This window comes from Tupaia chinensis, unplaced genomic scaffold (assembly GCF_000334495.1).
Source record: "Tupaia chinensis unplaced genomic scaffold, TupChi_1.0 Scaffold000573_1, whole genome shotgun sequence".
Classification (NCBI taxonomy): Eukaryota; Metazoa; Chordata; class Mammalia; order Scandentia; family Tupaiidae; genus Tupaia; species Tupaia belangeri.
The window spans coordinates 2,348,424-2,366,800 of NW_006160087.1; the positions used below are offsets into that span (position 1 = coordinate 2,348,424).

At 46.2% G+C, this 18,377-nt stretch overlaps 2 protein-coding genes across 3 annotated transcripts in view; one reads left to right on the plus strand and one right to left on the minus strand.

The window, feature by feature from the left end:
- SYNC (syncoilin, intermediate filament protein) overlaps positions 1-6,970 on the plus strand; it is a 14,198-nt gene extending 7,228 nt beyond the window's left edge. Inside the window, exons 3-5 of the mRNA XM_006158144.2 lie at positions 4,600-4,724; positions 4,886-4,962; positions 6,877-6,970. Coding sequence (XP_006158206.1) covers positions 4,600-4,724; positions 4,886-4,962; positions 6,877-6,887 — 213 coding nt within the window. The 3' untranslated portion in view covers positions 6,888-6,970. The remainder of the gene's footprint in view (positions 1-4,599; positions 4,725-4,885; positions 4,963-6,876) is intronic.
- A 1,267-nt stretch (positions 6,971-8,237) lies between these two features.
- RBBP4 (RB binding protein 4, chromatin remodeling factor) overlaps positions 8,238-18,377 on the minus strand; it is a 36,853-nt gene continuing 26,713 nt past the window's right edge. For both annotated transcript variants that reach the window (XM_006158104.3, XM_006158103.3), the window contains exons 9-12: positions 14,685-14,761; positions 14,518-14,575; positions 14,320-14,430; positions 8,238-9,203 (exon numbers count right to left, since the gene is read on the minus strand). In XM_006158104.3, the coding sequence (XP_006158166.1) occupies positions 9,138-9,203; positions 14,320-14,430; positions 14,518-14,575; positions 14,685-14,761 (312 nt within the window). In that variant the 3' untranslated portion in view covers positions 8,238-9,137. The remainder of the gene's footprint in view (positions 9,204-14,319; positions 14,431-14,517; positions 14,576-14,684; positions 14,762-18,377) is intronic.

Here is an 18,377-nt window from a genome sequence, read left to right on the forward strand (position 1 = left end):
TTGCTATAGGGCGTGTGCGCTCGCCAAACAGAGACATAGAGACAGAAAGCGAGAAATCACCCGCCAGGGGGGATGGTCACGCTGCAATCCCTTCTCCTCCATTCTCCTCTCGGGATCTTGGGCACGCACGCACATGCGCCCGGCGTGACTTTTAAGCCACCGTGTCTGGGAAGCGAACCTGGTCGTCTGCGTGGGAGTCCAGTGACATAGCCATTACGCTAACCGCTGGTTCCAAATTTCAAATTTTCTAACGGCCACATTAAAAAAGATAAATAAGGGACCAGCAGATGGCATAATGGTTAGGTCACTGGACTCCCACATAGTCGACCATGGTTCGCATCCTTGACCCAGTGGCTTAAAACTTATGCCGGGTGCATGTGCCTGTATGCCCCAAATCCTGAGAGGGTAAGGGACTGCAGCCTGGCTGTCCCCCCTGGGGGGGTGGCAATTTCTTGCTTTCTATCTGTCTCTGTCTCTCCTGCAAATCTCTCTAAATAAATAAATATGTTGGGGGGGGCAGTTGGCGGCATGGTGGTTAGGCACTGGGCTCCTACATGGCTGACTTTGGTTTGAATCCTGGACCTGGTGGCTTGAAAATCATGCTGGGCTTGTGTGCACATGTGCCCAATATCCTAGGAGGAAAATGAAGGGATTGCGGCATGGCCATCCCCCCTGGGGGGTGACTTTTTACTTTCTCTCTCTGGTGAGCACACACAAACACTTTAAAAAAAGGTGAGCTAAATGATCTTTTTTTTTTATATAATTAGTTTATTTAACTTTATTTATTATTACTATTTTCCAATTTGATCAGCCAGAGAGAGAGAGAAAGTAAGAAAGCAAACCACTAGGTCTGGGACTCAAACTACGGTCGGCCATGTGGGAGTGCCCAGCGCCTCATCCACCACACCACCTGCCGGTCCCTAAGTGATCGTTAATACATTTTACTTAACCTAGCATGTATTATTTCGACATATAACAGTGCCAACATTTGAGGTAGTTTACCCTTTTGTGTTAAGTCTTAGAAGGCCACTAAATCTTTTATACTTACAGCCCTATTTAGAATACTCAATGGCCACGCGTGAGTGGCTTCTGTCCTGGACAGTGCGGGGACCGAGGAAAATGCTCAGATAAGGAAGTTGAGAGGTCCATGCTAGAGGCAGGGGCCTACCCAGGGGGTGTCTGAGAGCCAATGCAGAAAGCAGGGGGCCTTTGCAGGGTTTTGAGGATGGAAGTCCCCAAAGGTAACCCAGTGGTGCACGACATGCTGCCCTTCCTGCACGGCGATCCTTTCATGCCAGCGAGGCTGCTCTGCCCCACCAGGGCTCACCACGCGGGCACAGATTGATTTCCCAACCATGTGCTTTTTGTGCCTCACCAGAATGGGTTTGCCAGCAGCGAGCTGGGAAACTGGGACAGCAGGACACAGGTGCCTCCCAGCCTCCCTGATGCTGGTGGTAAGGCTGTATCTTGCAGTGTGGCTCCAAGGCATGGCCAGGCACTTGAAAAAAGGCCTTTGAACAACGTTGCTGGAAGCTGAGATTCAGTCGGCATCAAACATGGCAGCCTGAAGCACGGGCACAAGAGCTAGGATGACTCCGAGCAAGTCAGATCCTTCTAACAATAGCACGTACCCGGACTGGATCCGAGGTGGTCATTGCCCCTCTGAAACGCACCTTCTAGCTTCAACCTCTGCCCTCCCAACTTCCTTCTGCTTCCGTAAGGTCCAGGCCGCTGCGGACGCCCTCCCTGCCTCCTCGGGGTACTGCACACAATGAAACCAGCTCAGTCTGGGCAGAACGGGCAACGGAGCAACCGGGGCTCCCCAGGGTCTCTCGAGTGCAGCTTCACTTCTGAGAACTCTCGAACAGGTTCAGTGTTTCTGAGTAACAGTAAAGGATGCAGGAGGTTAACTAACGGACGGACAGCCAGCATCCTCACAACTAAAACCTCTGTTCACAGATGAGGTGAGTGCTAGTGGGGCCAGCAGGTGGCGTGGTGGTTAAGGCGCTACATCCCACACGGCCGACAGGCTTATGTTCTCTCTTTCTCACTCTGGTGGGGGAAAAAAAAGTGAGTGCTATAAAGTAGAGGTGTTTCTTTTTTTTTTTTTTCTTTTTTTTTTGGAGAGGTTTTCGCTATAGGGCGCGTGCGCTTGCCAGACAGAGAGAGACATAGAGACAGAAATCGAGAAATCACTCTCCAGGGGGGATGGTCACGCCACAATCCCTTCTCCTCCATTCTCCTCTCGGGATCTTGGGCACGCACGCACACGCGCCCGGCGTGAGTTTTAAGCCACCGGGTCCGGGACACGAACCGCAGTCGACTACGTGGGAGTCCAGCGACATAGCCATTACGCTAACTGCTGGTTCCCTAAAGTAGAGGTGTTTCTAACTTTAAGGAGCTTCAGATATAGAAGCAAAAGTTAGTTTTATTGCAAACAACCCAATCAGCTCCTAAACATGAACCTCTGTCAGCTATATAATCCCTCTAGAACCCTAGCCAGTATTTAACACTCTTCCACTTGGTTTCTTTCAACTTAATTTTTTAAAGTTTTGCTATCGGGCACATGAGTCAGAAAGAGAGAGAGAGATCCCCCTCAGGGAGGAAGGCCATGCCATAATCCCTTCTCCTCTGTTTTCCTCTCAGGATCTTGGGTACGCATGCACACACCTGGCATGATTTTGAAACTGCCAGGTCCAGGACTCAAACTGTGCATTGCATACAACACCTTAACCTCCGCACCACCTACTGGCCTACAACTTAGGGTGTGGGAACCAGGCCTACAACTTAGGCTGTGGGAACCAGCAGTTAGCGTAATGGCTATGTCACTGGACTCCCACGTAGTCGACCATGGTTCGCATCCCGGACCCGGTGGCTTAAACTCACGTCGGGCGCATGTGTGTGCGTGCCCAAGATCCCGAGAGGAGAATGGAGGAGAAGGGATTGCGGTGTGACCATCCCCCCTGGTGGGTGATTTCTCGCTTTCTGTCTCTCTGTCTCTCTCTGTCTGTCTGGTGAGTGCATGCGCCCTATAGCGAAAACCTCTCAAAAAAAAAAAAAAAGAAAGAAAAAACCACACAGGCTGTGTGTGCATGAATGCCTAACATCTTCCAAGGAGAAAGGAGACTGACGTGACCAGTCCTCCATAGGGCGTGCTCCTCACTTTCCCACTTGTTTTGTTGAGAAAATTAAATAACCATTGATTATATTTCTTTAAACATCATTTTAAAAAATTATTATTTTATTTAACGTATTTGAATGTGAGCAGAGGGGCACAGTGAGAGGGAAGGGGAAGTGAGAAGACAGGCCTGTAGAGACCAGCAGCTAGCGTGCATAATGGCTGTGTTGCTGGACCCCCATGTAGCCGACTGCAAGCCACTGGGTCCGGTACTCAAACCACTGTCCGCCATGTGGGAGTCCGGTGCCCTTAACCACCACGCCACCTGCCGACCTCACTACTGATGATCTTAACAGACTTTCACATGGAAAAGTATGTGAAATTCAGCTAACCAACTGAAGGACCCAAATCCTCCCCTAAGACTGAGAAACCACCAAGTGCTTGAGTACCAGTTCACCTTTTCTAGGACTGGAACAAACTAGTGAACAGATAACACACCCCTCTCAGCTCACCTTTTTCATTTTTAAAAAATTTGCTACAGGATGAGTGCACTTGTGATGGGAGCAGGGGGAGAAAGTGAGAAAACACCCCAGAGGGGATGGCCATACTGCAATCCTTTCTCCTTCTGGAATTGTGGGCACTCACACACACATCATACTGTTTTTTTCAAGCCACAAGGTCCAGGACTCAAACACGCAGTTAGCCGTGTGCAATCAAGCTACCTCAACCACCATGCTACCAGCTCGCCTGGTCATCATTTCTTTTTTAAAAATTTATTGGGACCAGCAGTTAGTGTAATGGCTATGTCGCTGGACTCCCTTGTAGTTGACCACGGTTCACGTCCTGGACCTGGTGACTTAAAACTCACGCCGGGCATGTGTGCATGTGTGCCCACCCAAGATCCCGAGAGAACGGAGAAGGGATTGCAGCGTGGCCATCCCCCCGGGGGGTGATTTCTTGCTTTCTGTCTGGTGAGCGCACGCACCCTATAGCAAAAACCTCTACCCCCCAAAAAATTATTTAATTTCAGTTTGCATCATTATTCTTCACTTTGGCCAGAGAGAGAAAACAAACCGCAACCATGTGGGAGTCCAGTGCCTTAACCACGATGCCACCTGCTGGCCCTTGGTCACCATTTTTAAGTGCCACTCTGTCAAGACACAACTTTTTTTTTAAGAAGCTTTTTTAAAATTTATTTAAATTTGACCAGGGAGAGACAGAGAGAGAGAGAGAGAGAGAAAGCCGCCAGGTCCAGGACTCGAACCGCGGTCTGCCATGTGGGAGTCCAATGTCAACCACCATACCACCTGCCAGGCCCAAGACACAACTTTTTTCATTCTAGTTCTTAACCTTAAGCTTATACCAGCCTCAATAATGCTGTGAAGATGAGACCATACACAGGAAAGTGCTTTACAGACTGTAACGGACGATGTCAGTTTATTCCTCGGCTCATTAGAAACGGTTCTGGCCATCTCATGCAGGAGCAGCTGGAGGAGATGGAAGAACGCCAGAGGCAGTTAAGAAGCGGGGTGCAACTCCAGCAACAGAAGAACAGAGAGATGGAGCAGCTAAGGATCAGTCTTACTGAAGAGCTCTCCACTTACAAGTCAGTGTCTGCTGTGCCGAGTCTGCCCGACTGCTAGCTGAGGGATGGGGTGGGGGCGGGGGGTGGGAAGGCTCCGGAAGGTCCCACCTATCAGGAACCAAAAAAATGATTTGCGATTTTCAAATCATGAACAGATGGGAATTGGCTCTCTTTTTTTAAAGGGCTATGCTACCCAAGAGCCTGGAACAAGCCGATGTTCCCACAGCTCAGGCAGGTGGAATCAAGACACAGTCTCAAGGTGACTTCTGCAGGCATCGTCACTGCTTGCCTAACTATACTAATGAAGGGTTTTAACGATAACCGAAGTGCATCTAACGACAAGTCATTCAGGAATAACCCGCACCTCCAGAATGCTTGGGCGAAGCATCTGTCATTTGGAATGTTTCAGTTTCTAGTAGGACTCACTATGCTGTAGATAGCACCAGGAATTTTTTTTTTTTTTTAGAGAATTATTTTATTTAACTTTATTTATTATTACCATTATCACTTTCCAGCTTGATCAGAGAGAGAGAGGAAGTGAGAAAGCAAGCCACCAGGTCCGAGACTTGAACCATGGCCGGCCATGTGGGAGTCCAGCGCCTTTAACCACCATGCCACTTGCCGGCCCCAGCACCAGGAATTCTGCAGCAGGATAAAACTGCTTGACTCTGGGCATTCTGTTTCTTGGCCTCTCACGGTGAAGCGGTTTCCTCAGAAGGGCAGGAAAGGCAGCTGTGCTGTCAGATTCAGCCTGGCAGGCCAAGGAGACGGTTTACTACAGAGATCTGAGGGGCATTCTCCGAAGGCTGAGGGACAGAAGTACTGCTCGCTGCGTGAAATACCATCACACTACCCACTACTCTCCTTACGTAATAAACATGCAGACGGGTTTTGCGTGGAGCTGGGAAAGCTAGTCGCAGACTTAGAGCCTGGCGATACCGGAGGCCAGTGAACTGAGCATGGCCCACCCCCAATCCGCTACAATTGCTTTGGTTTTAACTTACTGGGGCCAGCAGATGGTGTAATGGTTACGTCATTGGACTCCCACATAGTTGACCAAGGTTCAAATCCTGGACCTGGGGGATTAAAACCTGTATGCGTGCTTGCCCACATGCACTAGAAGGGATTGTGGCATGGCCATCCCACCTGGGGGTGATTTCTCACTTTGTCTCCCCAGTGAGTGCTCATGCCCTATAGCAATAATCTCTCTCGGATAAAGATTGCTACAGGGCATTTGTGCTTGCTGAAGAGACAGCCAGCCAGAAAGTGAGAAAGGGATTTGGGGCATGCCTATGCACCCGGCGTGTTTTTCAAGCCAATGGCTGTGGGCTCCAGTTGGCTGTGTGGAACCCAGTGCCTTAAATACCAGGCTGCTCTGCTGGCCCGTTTTTAAGTTCTAGGGTCCCTTAAAGAAACCAAGGGTAAAAGAAAGTGTGGTAAATCGTCCACCATGTGTATACTCTAGATGCCCACACATTTCATTCATTTCCTGGTTAAACATGTAACTGGGAATTCACAAATATTTTGACTGATGCTTTCCCTAACGTCACGTCCAAGATTTCCTCTGATTACACTTGCTGTTTGGGAGATTTGGATAACCGTATCATTGAGAATGGTCTGATCAGACACTTCTGTATATATCACACTGAGACAGAGAGTAATTATTCCAAAGAAACAAGACGGACCAGCCAGTGGTGTGGTAGATAAGCAGCTGGATCCCACATGGCCAACTAACTAGTCCTAGTCCCAGCTCGGCATCTTGAAATCCATGGGTGTATGTGTGCATGCTTAAAATTCGGAGGAGAATGGAGGGACTGCAGTGTGGCCACTCCCACTGGGGAGTGCTTTCTCACTTTCCCTCTTTGGTGACTGCATGTACCCAATAGCCAATTAAAAAGAAATTACAGACTTTTAGGCACTGAAATACCTGTGTGAAGTTACCCTGGGCAGAGAAAAAAATTTACCCACTCCTGGTCACTGTTTTGCAAATATGAGGCACTTAAATATTTGCTCGAAGGAAAGTCCTCCCTGATCATATAAAAATCACACTAAAGCAGTCTCTTCCCAACAGCCTATACTAACCAAACCTTGCAAGTTCATTGTTAGAAACTTTTTACTACACTATTTCATGTTATGATAAACTTAACTCCTTTTTATTTTCTCAACCTTACAGGGGCTGTTTAGAAAAGTATGGCCGAATCTGTAACCCAGAAACAAAAACCACTTCATAGCAAAGGAGTGTTAAATATTCTTTGGACATTTTTCCCCCAGAGGAACACCAGAGATTTGGCAAGCAGCTCACTTCCTGAAAGTTGCAAATAAGGGCTGACGTGTTTAAAATAGCTCGTAGGGCTGGCTGGAGGCAGAGCAGCAGCCAACTCCCAGCAGCACCGTCTCTGGGCTGCTGGCCCTGACCTGTGTCCTGAGGATGGGAGAGCGCTGGTCTTCCGGCAGCAGTCCGCACACAGGTGCCAAGTACAGGATGAATGTACGGACACACCTTGCAGTATCGTGAAGAATGTACCTTGCCTTGTGTTGACCCAAACTAAAAACATACTTGGGAGGGTGGGGGCGGGGACGGATGGGGTCAAAGGGCGACCAGTTTTCATTATATGGGTTTATAATGTGAATTACTTTGTGCTATGAGTGCATCCTCTTACAAAGTTTACTTCTTAAAGACTATGCTTGTTCATATTTTACTAAGACAATTTTCACTCTACTTTAAAACCAACCAGACTTGGAAATAAGGAACCAATTCAGGTTCAACCTAAGATTTCCCCAAAGGCTGCATTCTTATGAGTGTAGTTTGGGGTCATATTAGTCTACTCAGTAAAAAAAACAAATACCAAAAAAACCGCATGTGAAAACATCAGGTATTTTATCTGCTTAACAAGAGTCCTTTTTTTTTTTTTTTGAGGCTTGCTATAGGGTGCGTGCGCTCGCCAGAGAGACAGCGAAAAATCACCCCCCGGGGGGATGGCCACACTGTGATCCCTTCTCCTCCATTCTCTTGGGACCTTGGGCACGCACACGCACACACCCGGTGTGAGTTTAAGCCACCGGTCTAGGACTTGAACCGTGGTCGACTTCATGGGAGTCCAGCGACATAGCCATTATGCCAACTGCTGGTCCCGGAGTCCATGATTTCTAACTCCCAAGTACAGGCCCTAGTGAGTGACAGACTGGGTAGATTCAACTTCTGAGAAAAGGCCCAACCACCTTTCCAAGTTTAAGTTCTGCCTTACATTCACTCTACCACACTGCCTTTGACACTCAAGTATGCCTGGTTCTCCAGGGGCAGACTTCAGTAAGATGTATTTTATCAGACTATTACGTGCACCTGTGATTCAGTGTACTACGCCACTTTCCTCGGGAAGAACTAAAGCTCTTTTCTATGACTATGGGTCTATTATATTTCATTCTGCTCTTGACAGTCAGATACCATGCGAAATAACTGCCATATGCACAATCCTTGTAGAAGCCAGACTCGTGCTCGATGGAGTCATGTGTAAATAAAACCCACCAGCATGCGGCTATGTAGAAAAGCGATTTATTCCATATAAGCACTTACACAGTCAGTCACGGAGAGCGACAGGCCTGCAGGTGAGACAGGTCCCCCAATGGAGAGGGGTCAAACTAGTGGTCAAGGACTAACTCCTAAAAAAGCAACTCTTATCAAGGATTAACTTAATTTCAAAAACAAATACAAGCTATCGACTCACTCTTTTCCACTTGACAGTCTACCTGTGGTACAGCTGTCAGGTAAAAACATATATCTTTACAACTTGGTGGTCCCAAGTTTAAAAACAAAAACAAAAAAACCCATTTCACAGAAAGGAAAGAAATAATATGGAAACAGCTCAAGAAATACACTAACGAGCAAAAATATATGGGGCAAAGAAGAACATGTAGTTTTCTTAACTGAAGAGTCCGAGGAGCCTGGTCTACCAGGAAATGTGCACCCGGAAAGCCGGGCGTGAAGGTTTTCAGAGCAGGAATCTAGGACCGAATCTCCCCTACGTCCTGAATAAGGATGGCATCATCGCGCAGTATGGATACTTCATGGCTCAGACACCTACTTCACTTGGCTCTATTCCTTACTCACTCTAGCATTTACTTAAATGAGTCTGAAAAACTTGGGGATACAGCATCAGAAGAAAAATAATCACACATAATATTCCCCTTTCTGTGGCTACTGTAGACCTGGGTTTGTTACTAGAAAATTCCTGAAGAAAATTTAAATATAAGTCTGTGGCTTTGCTAAATTAAGCCCCCCAGTTCATATTTAGAAAACACCCACTGTTCGGGTAAGAGTATTGGTGATACCTATCAGAGGGATAGTAGATCTAACGTATGTCTCAAAACCAGTGTTAAACCAATCGCAGGGCTGAGAGGAAAAGGGGGAGTCTAAAATCACAAGAAGTGCAGACATATCTAGGACCCCTGTCCTTCTGGATCCACGCTTCCTTCAGGGTCTTCATCATTATAAATGTTCTCAGCCTGCCCAAAAATAAGAAGAGAAAGCATTTAGTAAACATGAAGGCTTCTTGAAGTCAGGGCTTCAACAATAGATCGGGCCAGGGAACCGGTCAGTCAACATTGGTTTTCCATGCTTTTGGTAAGACTGTCTACTGCAACTATTCACCTCTGGCACTGGATGAAAATGGCCCGACAACCTGTAATGCAATGACCTTGAGTCATGTGGCTGTTTCAATAAAAATAGGCAGGTGGGGGTGGCTTCATAGTGCACAGGCAACGTGGAAGTCGAGACGCCAGATCCCACATGGCAACTGCAGTTGGAATCTCCTGCCCCGCCAGCCAGAAACACAGGGCATGCGCACAGGTACCCGAGATCTGGGCGGCTGGAGTTCTGGAGAGGGGGGCTTGTGGTGTGAACAGACCCTGTGGAGGGTGCTCACCACTGCTCTCACTACGTAGTATAAAGAAAGAAAAACAGCTGGCTGTAGGCCTTTGACTTAGGATATTCCCACAAACTCAAGTTTGGTTACTATTTACCCTGGTAACCAATATGTCTGAGCCTTTTAACCAGATATAACTAAAGAGCCCAAACGTAAAAACAATCTAAATGTCCATCAACTAATAAATGGATGACATATCCATACAACAGAGTATCAGGCAATAAAAAGGAACCCACAGGACCAACAGATGGCATAACGGCTAAGTTGCTGGACTCCCATGGAGTCCACCTCAGTGCGAGTCCTGGACACGGTGGTTGAAAACGAACTCCAGGTGTGTATGTGTGTGTGCCCCAAATTCGGAGAATGGAAGAGAAAGGGTTGTGGCGTGGAGTGATTTGTCACTTTCTGTCTCTCTCCTGCGAGCACAAGCATTACACAGCAAAACTCTCTTTAAAAAAAAAAAAAAGGATGTGGGGAACCACCACACACTATGATTCCATTTACACAAAGCATTTGGAATAGGCCAGTCCATAGAGAAAGCAGACTGATGGCTGCCTAGGGCTGATGGGATTGCAAGGACTATGAGAAAAATGGGAAAAGATAAGCAAGGAATACAATATTCTTTTTGTGGGGGGGGGAGAGGTTTTCGCTATAGGGCGCATGCGCTCGCCAGACAGACAGAGAGAGACATAGAGACAGAAAGCGAGAAATCACCCCCCCAGGGGGGATGGCCCCGCCCCCGCACGCACCCGGCGTTGAGTTTTAAGCCACTGGGTCCGGGACGCAAACCACGATTGACTACGTGGGAGTCCAGCGACATAGCCATTACGCTCGCTAACTGCTGGTTCCCAGGAATACAATATTCTTTTAGGGATGATGAAAATGTTCTTAAACATTGTGGTGACAGTTGCAACCTGTGAACATACTGATTATCATTCAATTGTACACAAAAAGCCCCTGGAATCTGATGCTGCAAACCTTACAGTTTTGAAAGAAAAACTGCTCTTGCATAAAATAAACCCTGTTTCTACTACCTGATGAAGTATCTACGTCCAAAGGCATAATCTTAAGTATGGGAACCATTTTAATTGGAGCAAAGTTTGTCTTGGAAGATCTTGTGCACAAACCACTGGGCTAGGTGCTACAAAGACCAGCCTATATTCAGAGCACAGGATCTAACTTCAGAGAGGAAAGGCACGTGACTGTGAGACACGCCCTGACACCTAACACAAACCTGGCGTGTCTTTCTTTCCTAAGCCAACTGGATGTGTACGCTACATGCTGCAAGCGAGCAGCAGGCTCGAGGCCCCACAAACTAGCCTCACTTCAGAAGCCAGTATTGAGTACTAGGTTCAAGGGTACCCAAACACTTCTATCTAACCTGGCCACAAATGTATGGGTTCTCATGACGCATGCCAGAATGACTCATAGAACTCACGAGAGCTTTCTACTTCCCATTACCATAAAAGACACAACTGAGGAACCAAATGAGAGCTGCACGGGCGGAGTAAGAAGGGAGCTGATAGCTTCAGTGCTGCCCTGTGCTCGCCACCCTGGAAACCCATCAAATCAAGAGTTTTCATAGAGCTCAATCTTCAGCCACTCACCCCCCAAGTTTGTAAGTGGGACTGAAAAGTTCCAAGCACCTAATTGAGTGAGTGGTCTGAGGACTGCCCTCCGCCATGAGTTTATCTAGGTGCCCCACTAGAGCCACCTCAATAGCGTACTCAGGTGTGGACCATAGCGGATCATTATGAAAGACATGTACCGTTAGAAAAGTCTTACAGTTGTTTTTTTTTTTTTTTTTAAAAAAGAGAATGATTTTTGCTACAGGGTGCGTGTACTCGCAGAGTGTGACAAATCAGCCCCTAGGGGAGGTAACCACACCGGCGCAATCCCTTCTACAATCTTTTCTTGGGAATGCACATGCCCAGTCTGAGTTTTAAGCCATCAGGTCAATAAATAAATAAAGTTAATAAAAATAATTCTTGACCAGCAATTAACGTAATGGCTATGTCACTGGACTCCCATGTAGTCGACCGTGGTTTGCGTCCCGAACCTGGTGGCTTAAAACTCACACTGGGTGTGTGTGCATGCGTGCCCAAGATCCCAAGAGGAGGAAGGTGGAGAAGGGAATGAGGCATGGCCATCAAACCCGGGGGGGTGTCTTCTCGCTTTCTATCTCTCTGGCGAGCGCACATGCCCTATAGCAAAAACCTCTATATATATAAAAAAAATTCTTTAAAACAAAAAATGCAATCTGTGCCAATAGCTCTATTTTCTTTTTAACAAACTATTTTATTTATTTATTTACTTAATTTTTAAATTTGACCAGAGAGGGGGAGAGAGATCAGATGATGTGAGATTAAACACGAGATCAGATGATGTGAGATTAAACACGAGATCAGATGATGTGAGATTAAACACGACGAGATCAGATGTGAGATTAAACACGAGATCAGATGATGTGAGATTAAACACGAGATCAGATGATGTGAGATTAAACACGAGATCAGATGATGTGAGATTAAACACGAGATCAGATGATGTGAGATTAAACATGAGATCAGATGATGTGAAATTAAACATGAGATCAGATGGACGATTTTTTTTTAACATTTTTTTTGCAATAGGGTGCGTTCGCTCGCCAGAGACACAGAGAGGGAAAGTGAGAAATCCACCTCCTAGTTGGAATGGCCATGCAATAAATCCGTTCTCCTCTATTTTCCTCTCAGAATCATGGGCACATATGTACATGTGACTGGCATGTTTTTTAAGCCACCAGGTCTGGGACTTGAACCATGGAATTGGCCATATGGGACCTAGCACCTTAACTACCATATCATCTGCTGGCCCTGGCACAAAATTTTAATGTGAGAGATACCATCATGCTGTTCTAGTCGGCTTCCCTCCCTATTTACTAGGAGGCCCTGAACATGTCACAGATCTACCCTTCTTTTGATATGCAATATTGCCAAGTATGGACATAGTACAATCTTACTAATCTGGCAGGCCACATTCATTTTATCTTCAATTCATAGCTTTATTTTGTGTATACACACACACACACACACACACTTTAAAATAGAATTATTTAATTTTATTTATTCATTCATTTATTTATTCATCAGTTATAATTTAGAATTTTCTACTTCAGCACTGGTTCCCATAAAGGTTTCTTTTTCTTTTTATCTTAAAAAATTATTTAATTTTATTTATCATTACTATTTTAAAATTTGCTACAGGACATGTGCCCTCCACCAGAAAGACAGGGGGGGGAAAAGAAATCACCCCTTGGGGGGATTGGCCACATTGTAATTCCTTCTCCATACTCCTCTTGGGATCTTGGGCACACATGCACATGTGTCTAGCATGATTCTCAAGCCACTGGGTCTGGGACTTGAACCACGGTCAGTCATGTGGGACTCCAGTCACCTTAACTACCATGCCACATGTCATTCTAAATGTAAACTATTCAATTGCTCTCAAAACGCAAAGGGATGTGGGACCAGCAGTTGGCATAATGGCTATACCGCTGGACTATCATGTAGTCGACTGTGGTTCAAATCCCGGACCTGGTGGCTTTAACTCATGCCAGGCACGTGTGTGTGCGTGCCCAAGATCCCGAGAGGAGAATGGAGAAGGGATTGTGGCATGGCCATCCCCCCAGGGGGATAATTTCTCACTTTCTGTCTCTTTCTGGCAAGCGCACACCCCCTATGGCAAGAACCACCCCCCCCGCAAACAAACAAACAAACAAACAAAAAAACAACACACACACACACAAAATAATACAAAGGGATGATATAAAATCTGTTACCTGAACTAGACCTAGAGGTGAATAGACATGGAGAAGACACGCAAAATCCTGGAACCAGCAGATGGCGTGATGGTTACATTGCTCAACTTCCCCCACGTAGTTGACTGCAGTTCTAGTCCCAGACCTGGTGGCTCAAAGCTCACACCGGGCATATGTGCCCAAAATCCCAAGAGGAGAATGGAGGAAGAAAGGATTGCGGTTTGCTATCCTCCCGGGGCGTGATTTCTTGCTGTCTCTCTGGCGAGCACACACACCCTGTAGCGAAAATCTCTCAGAGAAAAAAAAAAAAAATTGTTCTGAAAACTCAAAAAGTTTTTTTTTTTTTTTTGGGGGGAGAGGTTTTTGCTATAGGGCGTGCGCCCTCGCCAGAAAGACAGAGACAGAGAGATAGAAAGCGAGAAATCACCCCCCAGGGGGATGGCCACGCTGCAATTTCTTCTCCATTTTCCTCTCGGGATCTTGGGCACGCACACATACGCACCCAGCGTGAGTTTAAGCCACCGGGTCTGGGACTCGAACTGCAGTCAACTACATGGGAGTCCAGCGACATAGCCATTACGCTAACTGCTGGTCCCAAAACTCAAAAAGTCTCTGAATCTGATGAGCCAGAGAAACACTAGAGCCATACAGAAAATAGCAAACTAAGGAGGAGGAAAGAAAATTCAGGAGAAGCAGGAGAGAAGATCAGTTTTGTCTGAAATGCCGGCAAGACCGCCAGATAAATGCAAGGAACGAGCAGCTGAGACCATCCCGTGCGGACCAGCACGTCACATCCAGGAACAGACGGAGAGAGGTCGCAACCACACTCGCGAGGTGTGTAAGAACGGAATGGTATGGTCTCATTTACCTCACTTCTCTCAAATAAATGACCACTTACCATCTGCCACACCTGCATGATATTGTCTTCTGATACAGAGCAAATCACCCAAGGTTCGTTGGGATTCCACGAGAAATCGGATATCTTGGCAGTGTGACCGCCATGAATAAACTGAAAGAGGGCAGAAAACAAGCTGAACTGCAGACCGGGGCCGCTCAGTTACGGGCGATCCCAGTACCACACCTGCTGGCAACATACCAACAACTCTGGTGGCCCATCCTCCGCATCTTCTGGCGACTGTTCCTCTCCAATTTTACTGCCACAGAAAAGTAACATTACAAGTCAAAACAGATTTCTCTATGAGACTGCTTTGGAAAGTATAAAGAAAGCAACTCCATGGAGAGAGCAACTAATACAAGACCTACCTTAAATCCCAGACATTTAGTCTGCGGTCAGTACCGCTGGAAGCCAAAATAGTCTCATTGTGAGGTGACCACTGAACCTACACGGGAGAATGAAGAAAATATTTTTAAATTTTCATTGCTAGAGGGTACATGTGCTTGCCAGAGAGACATGCAGGGAGAAAAAGGGCACCCCCGCCTCAGCGGGCCCCAGGAGGCCCCAGTGGGATGTGGTCATGCCAAATCCTTCCCTCTCCGTTCCCATCTCCGCCAGCACTCCGGGCATACGTGCACATACGATCAGCATGTTTTCTGAGTTGGCCATGTGGGATCTAGCCCCTGTATTAGCAGGCTGGTCCAGAAGAAAGGAAATAAAGAAGCCTTCGAATTACAAAACAAAGAAAAAATACCTAGAATCTTTTTCTTAAAGGGACAACCATGATTTTTAAAAGACGTTCTCTCTCATTTATTTATTTGGCTTGGGGGTAGGTTTTGATAAAGGTCTGTGTACTCATCAGAGAGAGACAATGAGATGGAAAGGGAAAAATCACACGCCCCGCAATGGTCATGCTTCATGCCCTTCTCCTGGCATTTTGGGCATGCACGCACACGTGCCTGGCAAGATTTTCAAGCCACCAGTCTAGAACTCAAACTGTGGATGGTCATATGGGAGGGAGTATAGCACCTTAACCACTATGCCACCTGCTACCTTCAATACCTAGAATCTTTAGAAGTTTGACTTTTTCTTTCCCTTTTTCTTTTTTTAAGGTTCTGCCATCGGGTGCAAGTGAGAAAGTGAGAAATCGCCTCTGAGGATGGTCATGCCACAATCCCTTCTCCTCCTGGAACTCTGGGCATGCATGTACATGCACCTGGCATGATTTTCAGGCAGGGCCTGTGATTTGCCATGAGGGAATCCAGTGCCTTAACTGCCATGTCACCCACTGGCCCCAGCAATGGGAACTTTTCTAAATAAAAGCCAAGGAGGCCAGCAGGTAGCACGGTGGTCGAGGCACTCCCACATGGCTGGCCAAAGTCTGAGTCCCTGACCTAGCAGTTCGCTTTCTCACTTTCTCTTTCTCTGCTTACACTGAAGTCATTGGGTTGTCAGGAAAGTCATAACGCCTTTTTGAATAGAAAAATAGAAAAAATATGCCATGACATTTCCAACAACCCAGTAGATCTTTTATAAAAATAACTATAGGGACCAGAAGATGGAGTAACGGTTATGTTGCTAGACTCCCATGTAGTTGACTGCAGTTTGAGCCCTGGACCTGGTCGCTTAAAACTCACACCGGGCGTGCGCATATGTGCCCCAAATCCTGAGGAGAATGGAGGAGAAGGGATTGTGGCACGGCTGCCCCCCCAACAGGTGATTTTTCGTTTTCTCTCTCTGGCAAGTGCATGCGCCCTACAGAAACCCCCCCCCAAACAAACAAACAAAAACCAAAAACTATAAACTAGACCTAAGATAATAACAACTTCTGTTCCATTTCATCTTATTTTCTAAAGAGCTATCTTATTCATCCTCTAATTCTGGCCAATCCAATTCAGACCTAAGAACTGAAGTGTGGATGACACATAGGCATTAATTATTTTCTCAAGTAATTAATTATGAATTCTGTATTACATATGAGGCTGATTTGAAAATTATTCCTTACAACAAAGACCTTATCAAAGAGGAGTTAACTACTATACATGCAATAATCACATATTCTATTATTGTTGGTAAGAGCACCAGCCTCATAGCACACAAAAGGCGGCCTTAGTGACCAGTAGTTAGGAAGACTGAGGGCTTGGCCAGGCAAGAACACCATTACACGCAAAGATAAACAAATGAGGTGAAGGCTAAACATTTCCTTCAACAGGCTCAAGGGTTAAAAAAAAAAGAGAGACTGAGTAGGAGTATGGTTCAGTTCAGTGTCACATTTGCCCACCATAATACATTTCTTTTAAAAATTATTTATTATTATTATTTTTAAAAATTTGTCTCAGGGTACATGTGCTCACTAGAGAGAGATACAGAAAGAGAGAGAGAGAAAGCAAGCTCCCAAGTCTGGGACTTGAACCGCAATCAACTATGTGGAAGTCGAGTGCCTTAGGCGCCCGTCACCTGCTGGTCCCCACCATAATCAATCTTAATCACCCTCAGATGTATGAATTCTGAGCCCTTAGACAGCAGACTACAATGCATCCCTCGCAGTGAGTGCCCTGATAACAAGCTTTGAACATAGTACAAGTTTTTTTTTTCTTCCACGTGCCCATGTGTGTGTGGATTTTTTCCCCTCTCTGTGCAAACAGAACTTTTTTTTTTGTCATTATTAAAAGTCTGATCTTTAAGGGACCAGTAATTATTGTAATGGCTATGTCACGGGATTCCCATGTATGTAGTCGATCGTGGTTCGAGTCCTGGACCCGGTGGCTTAAACTCACGCCGGGCGCGTGTGCATGTGTGCCCAAGATCCCGAGAGGAAAAAGGAGAAGGGACTGCAGCGTGGCCATCCCCACCGGGAGGTGATTTCTCGCTTTCTGTCTCTGTCTCTGTCTTTCCGGCAAGCACACATGCCATACAACGAAAATCTCTCTCTCTCAAAAACAAAAGTCTGATCTTTACAGACCACCAAGTGGCATGGTGGTTAAGGGTGCTGGACTGCCACATGGTTGACTATGATTCGGGTCCCGGACCTGGCAGCTTGTGTCCCTCCCATCAAATTTAAATAATAAATAAATAAAGTTAAAAAAAAATCTGATCTTAAACAGATTCTGGGACTGGTGGTTCATATCCATCAGCCTATTCAACTTCTGTGCCTGTCCCATCCCCAGGAGCTTTTCCAGAGCTACCTCCTTCACCATGAAGCTCCACGAGTTTTCCCCGATGCAAACCTGGGCTTCCTCGCCATTTTTACTTTTCTGACAAAGACACCATGGAGAGGATAGATGGATTTGCAAGCCCTTCCTCCATCTTTTCCAGTGCTGTCTGGAATCGATTTATCAACCACTTCTTTTGAGTCATTTGTCTACCCTCCCGGGACATGATTTCCATCATCTTACGCATTTGGCAGACCTGCTGATGCTGGGAGTAAGAGGTCTTCCACATCTGTTGAGTTTTTAGTAAACCCAACACAGAAGAGACGAAGCAAATAACCATCGGTAGTCTTGACATGCGCTCCCACAAAGGCCTGCCATTTTTTGACCATGGAACACATTTTGCCATGGGTAAGATCCATGTCATGGAAGTTAATCAGGCAGTTTTTGCTCTGAACATCCTCAGTAATTAGCCTAAATCTCCTGAATGTGTCTTCATCATCCTGCAGATCTGTAAGGCTCACTTCAAACCTAAGGTCCTTAAGGCCGTCAGGCACACTTTTGGCTCCTTGAGTGCTGGTGACTAGTGTTTTCCCAATATTCATGGTGAACATAGCAGGTGCTTTCACATCATACCAGTCTTTTATAGAAAATGATCAACCACTTTCTTGGCTCCCTTTCTGCCACCTTTCTTAAGGCACTTATTCTTGCCAACCACCATGGTACTGCACAGAGCGCCAAAAGGGCTCTTAAAATTTATTTGTTATTATTATATTTGATGAAAAAGTGAGAGAGAAAGACACCAGATCTGAGACTTGAACCGTGGTCAGCCATGTGAAAGAGCCCAGCACCTGCCAGTCCCAAGGGCTTTTTTTTTTTTTAAAGGTAATTTAATTTGGGGGCCAGGAGGGG